Source organism: Pieris rapae, chromosome 3, assembly GCF_905147795.1.
Source record: "Pieris rapae chromosome 3, ilPieRapa1.1, whole genome shotgun sequence".
In the NCBI taxonomy this organism is placed as follows: Eukaryota; Metazoa; Arthropoda; class Insecta; order Lepidoptera; family Pieridae; genus Pieris; species Pieris rapae.
The window spans coordinates 10,378,705-10,390,236 of record NC_059511.1 but is presented as its reverse complement, the minus strand read 5'-3'; the positions used below and the strand labels follow the sequence as shown (position 1 = coordinate 10,390,236).

At 32.5% G+C, this 11,532-nt stretch overlaps 2 protein-coding genes across 2 annotated transcripts; one reads left to right on the top strand and one right to left on the bottom strand.

The window, feature by feature from the left end:
- Window positions 1-238: 238 nt before the first annotated feature.
- On the top strand, window positions 239-6,169 carry LOC110997999 (organic cation transporter protein). Its single transcript, XM_022266404.2, has 5 exons — window positions 239-364; window positions 1,426-1,779; window positions 2,144-2,551; window positions 2,767-3,457; window positions 6,024-6,169. The coding sequence occupies exons 2-5, from the start codon at window positions 1,433-1,435 to the stop codon at window positions 6,090-6,092; spliced, it is 1,515 nt and encodes a 504-aa protein (XP_022122096.2). The 5' UTR covers window positions 239-364; window positions 1,426-1,432; the 3' UTR covers window positions 6,093-6,169.
- LOC110997997 (lysocardiolipin acyltransferase 1-like) lies at window positions 4,788-10,683 on the bottom strand. Its single transcript, XM_022266403.2, has 7 exons — window positions 10,460-10,683; window positions 10,051-10,157; window positions 9,071-9,347; window positions 8,204-8,400; window positions 6,686-6,864; window positions 5,589-5,692; window positions 4,788-5,107 (listed from the first exon to the last, which is right to left on the bottom strand). Exons 1-7 carry the CDS (start codon window positions 10,521-10,523, stop codon window positions 4,869-4,871), a joined length of 1,167 nt encoding a protein of 388 aa, XP_022122095.2. The 5' UTR covers window positions 10,524-10,683; the 3' UTR covers window positions 4,788-4,868.
- Window positions 10,684-11,532: the final 849 nt, after the last annotated feature.

Below are 11,532 nucleotides of genomic sequence, written 5' to 3'. Positions count from 1 at the left end.
TAGAACGTGGAAACATGCTTAATATACTTGCATTTTATATAACATAAGAACTACAAAGAAACATGGGAGTCATTCTCAACGCAACGCTTGACACTGAATGTGCCTGTACAGAGAAACAACACTGTCGACTCTTGAAGTCAATGTTAATAATGTGTCACCAAATACTTGAGAGTTAACTATAAATTATTAAATTATAGTATAGTAATGTAGTATTATTGAGATAAATGATAACGATATATACCTACTGCTTAAAGATTAGCGTGGGCATAAAAGGGGCTCCTGTCTTCTATCAGTGATAACTCTTACACACACAGCTGAACGATACAAGTTTTTTATATGGAATTATTATGATAGATGTTTACACGTGAGTAAATCAAATTAATTTATCATCGCAATTTAAAAAAATATTTAAATAACACACTAATTTAAATATTATTTAATGTTTTTACTATTTAACGACTTAATGGCAATAAAGATGGCACTTTCTACGCTATACTGTTTTTCGATACTTATATAATTATAGTTTTACTTTTAATTAGCTCAATTGTTCTACATTAACTATAATTCCATATTTGTAAAGCCTTCAAAAATTATATCACTGTATTTTAATGTAATGTTAATATTAATCCCTAATAAAGTAATAGTAATGCGTAATGTACGACTTGTTTATTTAAACTATTTAAACAGCGATATTTACATTTTTTTACTTCTCATAATTTCTGTACGCAGTTATATGTGAATTACTGAATGATATATATAATATAATATTACCGTTAAGACCATTCAACGCCGTCTATTACACACTTATTGATTTTTTGTAGAACTTGTTAAACGCCCAAACCCAATAACCTATATCAATCCAATTTTTACCATCTGAGAAAGACATCTTTATTTAAATATTGATAAAAGTGTGACAATAACCAAACGTCGGATTGTAATCCATCTGTCTATACCAGCTATCCATGGTAGTTCGGATCAGTATATGTGGATAAACATTTGTGTGAAAATGACAGTTTAACAGTGCCAATATCTTAAGATTTTAACTTAAACCAACTTTTAAAAATAATTAAATAGCTATTTGATATGTTTTAATAAAGAATTTTAATTTTATTTGTATGTTTTTAATTACTTTATTCGGTTTGTATTGATTATCAAATATGAGAGTAAAGAGCGAAGAGATTGCATTCTATCCGTATCCAAAAATGGATTGTCTTCGTAGGGTTTGGTTATTGGAATGCAGATAGGAGATCGATCGACTGTCACGGTCTGATCTCCGAACGTTATCAATTTGACATTGTGAATTAATTATTGGGTTCGGGCGTTAATATATTTATTTCTATTGTATTTTCCGTACTTCAGCGCCATTGATGACATCTGATCGCCATGACGTGTTGAATATCTGCTATTAACATCTGTTGTTGACAGGTGAAACATGACAAGTGAGGATCTTCTGGAGACCGTTATCGGTCGTTTTGGAAAATATCAAGTGTTGGTCTATTTGCTGGTAACGGTGGGTCGGCTGCCGTCCGACTACCAAATATCTAACGTCGTCTTCCTTGTGCCAAACGTTGAATATGTCTGCATGGATGAAGGAGCGTACAATTTAACCAATCATTGTCCGTGCGATAACCCAGTTTATGATAAAAGTACTATACACAGTTCTGTACCAACTACGTGGAATCTCATCTGTAACAAACGTCACCTTGGTAGTTTATCTCAGTCGGTTTTACAAGCCGGCATTCTGACTGGCAGCCTGGCTTATGGTCATATTTCAGACAGGTTGAGTATTAAGTCTAAAAAGAGCTATATTTATTTTAATGGTACTTACCATTTAAAACATGTAATATCTAATAATATCCATATAAGTATATATTATAAAATAATTATAAATAAAAATATTATTTGTTAATGCTAAATGCGTTTCAGGCTATACAATCGTTTGGAGATAATACAATAATTAGGGGGAGCCTCAAAAATCTTAGTAAAAGTAAATTCAAACCTACTGGGCCGATTTCAAATTGTGTATTACGAGTAACATAGGCTATTTTTTTATCTATGGGTATCTGGAATGTCTATGGCCCAAGTTCCATTTAACATCTCGAAACGAAATTCTCGAGATCTCAGCTGTATTTTCCTTTTCTAGGTATGGACGCCGTCCCGCCATTCTGCTTGCATTCGCATCACAATTATTGTTTGTATCAACGTCTGCCATCGTTCCGTACCTGTGGATGTTCATCATTTGCCGATTTCTGATAGGAATTTCATGTGGAGGAAGCTTAATTTGTTGTTATGTGATGATAATGGAACTCTCAGGAAAGACGTTCCGTCCATATCTGACAGGTTTAATAGAAATTGCCTATACGTTTAGCTACGCGACACTTCCTATAATAGCTTATTATGTGAGAGATTGGAACTATCTACAACTGTCCACGTCATTGCCGTGGCTATTTGTTTTGTTGTATTATAACTTCCTACCAGAATCCCCTCGATGGTTAATCACTATGGGAAGAAAGGAAGAGGCTGTTGAAATTCTCACTTATATTGCCAAAAAGTAAGTTAATTTATGAAATAGCGTATATAGCAATTGAATATTTAATAAACTTCTATTGTTATATATTATACATATAAGTCCCTAACCAATAGATAGTTTGTTAACATACAAAAAATAAATGTAATATCATATACCTTATCTCAATCCAAGTTATCTCTCTGTAATATTATGTTGATAAAAGAGTATATCTTAAAATTTGATCATATGTATTTCAGAAATAAGAAGCCAACAGAAAACATTAAAACTATTGTTGAAAAGGAAGCCTTACAATGTAGCAAAGTCCAACACAATGCTGGCTCGTATTTGGATCTATTCAAGACGTCAAAGATGAGAATTTACACGTTAACCATAGGAGTAGTCTGGTTCTGCTGTTCCCACACATTCTTCGGTATCAGCCAGTACATTGGTCGTCTACCAGGCAATATATATGTTAATGTCTTTATATCAGGCGTCAGCATAGTACCCGGATTGTTTCTGGTTGTTGTAGCATCTTTGTACTGCAGTAGAAAAGTGTCTCTTGTACTTTCTTTCGCTGCTGCAGGACTTACATTGCTGGTACTTATATTCATACCCAGCCAAATGACATATACAATTATAGGTTTTGCGATTGTCGGACAGATGATTAACTACGTATCTTTTGCTTTGATATATCTGTACACTTCTGAAGTTTTCCCAACTGTTGTAAGAAATTCCGCTTTGGGATTTGTGTCAATGTGTGCAAGGATTGGTGGGTTTATTGCACCCTTCGTGGTGGATATTAAAGCAGCTCCGTGGGTATCAGTTTTGATATTTAGTGCAGTATCATTTTTGGCCGGTTTTATGTGCCTGCCTTTGCGAGAGACAAAAGGCATAGTTCTTCTCAATACGATAGAAGAAATTGAAAAGTATGATAACAAAACAAAACCGGTGAGTTAGCATTCAATAATAATAACCTGTTATATCTCTCTTAATTAGCTTAATATATATGGCAATGTTAGTTAGAAAATTATATATAATTTGAAGCTATTTTATGTACTTTTAGGTGTCATGTAATAATAAGATTTTGCGTAATAGAGAGAGTTCGCAGTTAAAAGCTATGCACATTTACGATTCTTGTCAAAGTAGGTGATGAAAAACATGTTACTCTTAGGAAACTATATTAAGATACTCATGAATATAATACCTCTAGCTTAAATTAAGTCTTATATAACGTGCTCACTAATTTTGCCTTAATATGTAACTGTAATACTAGCTTAGCATATTTCCTAGACGGTTATTTTGTGTGTTTGTTAGAGTCTTAGAAGTTCATACCCTTAGCATTATAAAAGTCTGTAAATAATTCTTTTTTTTTCTCTTTAAAAGGTGTAAAATCAACTGTAATTATGTTTGTTAGGATCTGACAAATTATTGTGTTATATTTAATACATAAGTTGAATTATATAATTATATATAATTCTTTCTTCTAATTATATAAATGTTTGTTAGGATCTGACAAATTATTGTGTTATATTTAATACATAAGTTGAATTATATAATTCAACTTGTGATTTATAAATTATTGTGGCACAGAGATAGGTGTGCATTTTTACTATATTTAAGTTTACAACCTACACCAGGCTTCATTATTACTTTAGACTTTAAATCATAATTGCAATAAAAGTAATGTTACACTATGTCTTAATTTAACAGCTTAATTTAAGGCTGCCGCAGTCGATGTCCAAGACGTCCTTAAGACAAAATTATTAAAACAAAACAAACACTAATTTTATATTGTTGTAATTGTCGCAGCCACCATATCATATTAAGCCATTTTATTAAGAGTTTAGCTTTATAACTAAACAGTGCCGATTTACAATTAAGGAAAAGCCAAAAAACGGCTTTAAATGTTCGCTATGGTTAAATATTTTTAATTAGGTATAAAGAAAACACTTCTTGCAAATAAATATTAATCCCAACTCTAAATACTTATAAATGAAACGAAAACACTATGTTTAATTTCATTTAATTGAATAATCATTAAAAAATCCCTGGGAGAAAGTGTAATTAAAAATACAAGCATTTATTGTATTGCGATGTTGATACCCTGTGCAAGAACAGAATTAGTTCTTCGTTGACCGCTATCACGCCCGAGTATTTTGCTTGACTAGCGCCCATGCTTTATAACATAACTGTAGACTTATTTTCAGGTTATTAATAAAATGTAAATTTTAAGTAAGTTATAATTATAGGAAATTGTAGTTAAAATAAGAGACAAATCCAAAATACTTTTATTTATTCACACACAATTTGGCATCATTGAGAATTCACACAATAATTCTTAAGTCTAGAGAAAGCAAAATTACAATCTATTTAGCAAACGGTACTGTATTTTCTGAAAACCATCGCAGTATTTAGTGACTAGAATGAATAGAAGCGTATGGTATAACACCCAAAATCTAAATATAATGCTATAACAGAGACAATAGAAGAAGAAAACGTCAATTATTGACCAAAATATAAAACCTATTTTCGCAGCCGTCAGCGAGCGTGGAATTCTTTCTGCAACCGGCCTGTTGGTTGTCATGTCAGAAATTACACCTGAAATTATGTAATTTACTTATTAGAATGGTTTCGCTATTGTATTGTCACTCGCTTTCAACACCACATTGTCCACTCCAATTAAAAAAAAATTGTAGGAATGAATGTTATATTCCGTAATAGTTAACTGATGAAATTAATTCATTGCCAGTAAAATATACTTAGTTTACATTATTACTGTGTATTTTTTGTATAGAAAATTATAGCAAAACCTGCCTGTGAACATTTTCAATAATATAAGCAGGCGCAATACTATACGAGACTTCTAATATCCTGAATTAATTTTTTAAATTCGACATTTATTTATTTATTTTTATTTATTATAATTTATTATATAGATATATATTTTTTAAGGAAAAATTATCGTATTATATAATTAGTATTAGTAGTTTGAGGAAATCGACAATGACAACGCGTCACAGTTTGCATATGTACCACGGTGAACATTATATATTTACTGTATAAAATATAAGTAACCAACCATCAGTATGAAATTTTTGTAGACACGCATTCTTTTCAGTCCATCTATTCATGAGCCATGTTCTCAAAGCTTCCTCTTCGCTGGGCAACTCTTCAATAGCATATCTGCAAAGATGAATAATAATTAAACTATTCTTTATTATAACTAGTCTGACCATAAGCTCTGTTACAAATGGATATCCATTTGTAACAGAGCTTATGGTCTGAATTTTGAAAATTGAAAATTTGAAAAAAAAGCATATGCTTTTTTTTCAAATTTTTAAATATCTTGAATGTGGAACACGTATATATTTTTAAAAACTTTTTTTTGATTTTGTGCCAGTTCACATATTTCACGTGTCCATTATCACATTACAATAAGGAATGGGGTGTTAAAGAAATATATATTTCAGACACTTGCATCAATATTGAAAAGCTTACATCTTACTTTCTACAGATACAACAACATTTCATCAGTGGAAGATCAGAAAAGATCGGGGCGGATGCATGCTGTTATAATTACTAAGGCTGTAAATGCTATTAAAGCCACAATTCGTGGAAACCCCATCAGTCATTCCACAATATTAAAGAACATATCAATATCTACATAAAATGTTTAATTCATGTCCACCCGTGCGAACCGGGACAGGCTGGTAGTTTTTATAAAGTTCAATATCCGCGATACTTACTTCGAAGTTATTCCCGGATATTAAGATAACTTTAAAGTATACAACTGTCACTCATTATCTCACGGACATTGCGTCCAGCTTATCAAATAACGTCAAGCTGTCAACTGTACTATCATACCGGCCAGTGTTTGATTACCCTATTAGTGTGTATAAACAGAAAATTATTTTGTTAAAAGTCGCAATGTAGGCTTCGAACACCTGGTATGACATTGATAAGTGGAATGAATGAAAGTAGATTGAATAAATTATCCTCAAATATTAATAGTCGGAGTCTTTAATATTTAGTAAAATCTGTAGATCAAAAGATACCTCTCCAGTACAATGATCAAAGAATTTAGTATACGGAAAAGCCAACCTTTTTCCTTTTTCTTTGAGTTGTGTGATGATGTGTAGGTGTATTTTTAACGTATGTCAAAGTTGACAACTTTACCTTTTAAAGTAAAAATACACATGTCTAGGTATTTTCCCGCGGAGAAGATCTAGCTCAGTCTGCGCAGGAGTATCGTATGCAACAGTGACGTCATATACAGACACCAAACCCGCAGGTCGTAAGCTTGAACAGAGGCTGGACCAGCCGGTCGTGCGAGGATGCAATACGTAGTCGTATACCTAAGAAATATAAGTTATTTATGAAATATGTAAAAGGGGTAAAACGGGCAACTCACCTGATAAGTGGTGGTGCTTCTCGTTCTTATCTTTATAGAACTAGTACGTTCTTTTCTTGAAGTACCCTAAGTCAAATTGCGCGGCAAAAAACTAAGAAACGCTCAGTTCTGGAATGATGGACGTCGAGGTCATACGGATGGCATTTTGTAATCTAAGCTTTCAAGTTTTAGAAAATGTATATATATTTCTACTTTATTACATAATTAGTCATTTTAATACATAGAAACCACCTATACAAGATTCCTTCTGTATATTAATATTATTATTCATAAACAAGCTACAAATAGATATTTAATTTTCTATACTGACGAATCTCCTGTCACTTTATAAATAAACATGACAAAGAATTTTGTTTTGAAAGAGTTGAAATTAATTGATATAACTACATTCTGTATTTTAAGACTGATTTACAGCCGAGACATAATTCTACGATTTTGAAGAAATGTTATATAACCTTGGCTTGACGGTCATACGTATAGTATGTTCATAATGGATATACATTCACTATATTTTAGAACTCTAGAAGTTCGTTTGACCAAAGCAATAATAATGAATATTTTTTGCTTCTAACTAATATATAATTGGCAATATAAAAACGTGAGAAGAAAGCGAATTGAGATTCGCACTTTCTCTCGATTGATTGAACTTTGTAGAAAGTATATTCAAGTCCCTAGACTATGCCAATAATAATAACAAAAAGTCTGCGAATAAATTATTCAATATCTGAAGGAGACAAACAAAAGAACGGGTCTCGCAGGAAATTTCTGCATGGCTCGCCCAGGAATATTGTAAATACTATTATCACCGATGTAGCCGGAGCGTAACACGCGAGACGCGTAATGAGTATGATTTTAATATTTATCTTAGTAAAACTGTAAGAGATGGACCTCCTGTACACAATGGAAAGATCGAGAAAAATAACATAAATAACGATTCATTAAGGTAATTTCGTAGTAAACTTTAGCTATTTAACTAACCACAGTCCATGTTCAAGTTATTATGGCCACGTTTTGTTTCATGACCTTTGATTTTATGGTTTTTGTAAACATAGTAGTGTAACAATAGGTAGTCGGCTTAGCGAATTATCCTCGTGAAACATATGTATAACTATGTGTAACTATGGAACTTCACTGTATTTTAAGAATGTGATTTGTAGTATGTAATTAACAAATGTCATGTGCTCTATCTGCGTCTTAGAAACATTGAATGTATATTATTATATGCGAGAATTTTTCTAACAAATTGCGCAATGTATACTGTTGAAACAATGAATAATTCTAACCGGTAGTTGTTTAGTCAGAGCATATTTCTCACTGCGCCGCTTATTATCTTCACTTAAATCTGTTCCTTCAGGAAATAGCACGACGCGTTGGCGATATCGTAGTTTCTTGTAATATTCCACATACTGCGACATGTTCGCTTGGTCTTCTTGCCAATTCCTCTTCACGTACAGAAAGAAATTTAGCTGCATTATCCAACCTATAAAAATGTTTTCCATTGAATCCTGGCACAAATTTGATGTAGCGCAAAGAATCACATAGGAGAGATTTTTTGAGAATTGATACTTACGGCTTATAACTTGTATAAAAATATGTAATAACGATGTTTTTAAACATTGTGTATCACCTATTATACATTATGTGGAGATAACATATGCATCTTTATATTTATTAATCTCTCATATGAATTGTTTGTTGATAATATATTTATTTTAATATTTTACTAATAATTCATTTTAAGGCTACAAATTGTGGAAATGAAACATGGGCTATCAGTAATCACCTGCCGCTCATGCAACATTTACATTAAAATTGCATTATTATAATATATTTAAAGATTCCTTATGCTTTCTTATTTCAATGTTTTGATCAAAAACCTTTGTTCCCACGCTTTGTTAACACATTAAGTACTCTTCTCTCGGATCCGAGTGGAGCGGGGTTATAGCAGCGGTGCCGCCCACTCGGATCCATGCGAGCGGCCTGTTCATTTTTTTATAGTAGTTAGTTTTTATAGTAGTAGCATGTAGTTTAAAACATTCATATTTACTAAATCAAATATTCGCCATAAAAAGGGTTTGGTTTCTGGCTATTACTTTGTCTCTATTGTTTAAGCATTCAATGTGTTGAAAGAAAAGAAAAATATTACGTACCCATTCCCGGTACGGATTTAATTTCGTCCTTCAGTACAATCTTAATTCTAGATTTGCCACCAGCAACCGTATCGAAAAAATTTGTGTCCTCCGTAATTACCGGCTCTTTACAAGTACACTCTGGGTAGTTAGACTGAGTCGCATGATACAGAGCGATCCAAACATAATTCCAATCCACTCTTGTCCGGTGATTCATAACAATGATTGTCGTTTCATTTGGATTCACATAATCGCCATAATGATGCAACTTAGTCCCATAGCACCATTGGAAGAGCGCCTGTAAATATCATACCGTACTTCTGTGGCTTAGTGACCAACGAATATTGCGTAAATATTATATAATAACTAAAAGGAACGCAAAAATGTCTATATTTATGCAACTTTTATATTTACAATACAGAGGTTTCAAATTCTATAAGAAAAACGACCCATAACTATTTAAAGATAAGTGCCCGATCCCTTTAGTGACTGCGACGAAGATAAATTTAGTATATGGTTCAAATAAAAAAAAATTGAACCAGAGGTCCGACAAACGTTGCCATGTACACACGTCTTTAACAAATACAGGAGTTCAATGACGAACACATGCTCATAAGATGCATATATACATATATTATAATATATATTTTAAAATGTATATATAGATTTTAAAATTCATTTAAAGCGATCCAGCTGTTTAAGAAGTTTAACGACACACATACAGTGACAGTAGAATTATATACCATATAATAATATAGATTTAAGCAAAACTGTAAGCTATGAAGACGATGGCAATAAACTTTAATGAAAGAAACAGGACCACACCTTTATAGTAAACCCATAATATGTAATGGCTTCAGTATGGGTGGGACGCTTCCTTTTTGAAGCTTCAGTTACTTTAAACATTAATTACGTAAAGGGAAATGTAAGCTAAAAAACAGATTCAATGATCGTTATTTTCATGAGTGTATTAATGACTAACAGTTAAAGGTAATACTAACAACGGGGTACAGCTCCCACAGTGCAAAGAGTAAATCTACTATCTTCCTGTAGAAGTGATGATTGATAAACATCAAATACATTACCGGACAGTAGAGGATGTAAAACCCTGAAATTAATATTTTTAGAATATTATGAAATGTCATCAAAACTTTTTGTATTATATTATTCCCTCTTAGCGGTAAATGATATCTGCGATAGTTTGTCTATCAGAAACAACTATAAGTTACTAAACATATTTTCTAGTTGCTATCCGCAACTTTGTTCTTTTAAATCTTTGTAATCCTCATCTCTTAATCATTGAAAATATCGATATTTTACTTTTTATATGAGCGGCATTGAAAATAATTCATTGCCGGTCTAGCGTACCAGCGTTTACCTAGGTAACCAAACATATCAAAAGGTACTTACCAGCTAATATGGTAAAATACCAAGCACCACAAATGATTGGGCCTGCCGCCATGACGGCAGGCATAAACTGACGGTCGACTGTGGAAGCCGTAGAAATTCCATCAATAGATTAGAATCCTTAGAACAAACTTAGTTCAAATTCAATAATTCACGAGTTACATAACGTGGGATTAAGTAGAGGATATGGCAAATCTCCATTGTCTAGGTATATTTAGAAATCACAATAATTCATAGAATTGTTTCGATTTATTTTGTACATACTTGGTATCGAAAATGTTTATACATATTAGATTAAAACTGGATTATCTTATTTCTTCAGTACTTGTTTCAGTGTTTAATCTTTCGGGTGCTTGCCTTTCTTGGATTGTCATCATTAAATCGCAATCCTTTGTCTCTGGTAAGACTAAACAAAGGAGAGCTGCAATTATCGGTAGAATTCCAAATGCTAAAGGAGAACACCAACGTCCAAACGATCTTAATGCTGCGGCAAAAGGCGCTACCATCGCCCCTAACCTCGCCATCATTGAAGCTATTCCTAACGCTGAACTACGAACTACTGTCGGAAACATTTCAGAACAATAGAGGTAAACAACAATAAAAACTAAAAAACTGCACCATATTCCAAAACAACCCATTATTATCGATCCGATTCCGTCTGGAATAACTATTATAAATAAAAAACATACACTCGACATTACGTTTGAGACAATTACTAAAGTTTTTCTTTTAGAGACCTTAATAAGAGGAATTGCAATGAGGCAAGCACAGAGACACACTGATCCGCAAGCCACGATGTTCAGATGCACATTTCCAGTCAAGTGACTTATATAATGCGCCATTCCATAGAAACTGTAGCTACAAACAAACCATAGAAAACACATGATAAGAATATTTTTCCTCAGGTTTGAATTTCGAAACAAATCTAGCATTGTCCCTTTTCTATACCCAGACCTCAAGCATTCAATAAGATACAATTGCATTTGGCGTTCTATATCTTCAGTTGGAAGATTATTGCTGGAAAAAATCGATTGTTTAATTTTAAATATTTCCTGTAATTATAAGAAGAGAATATA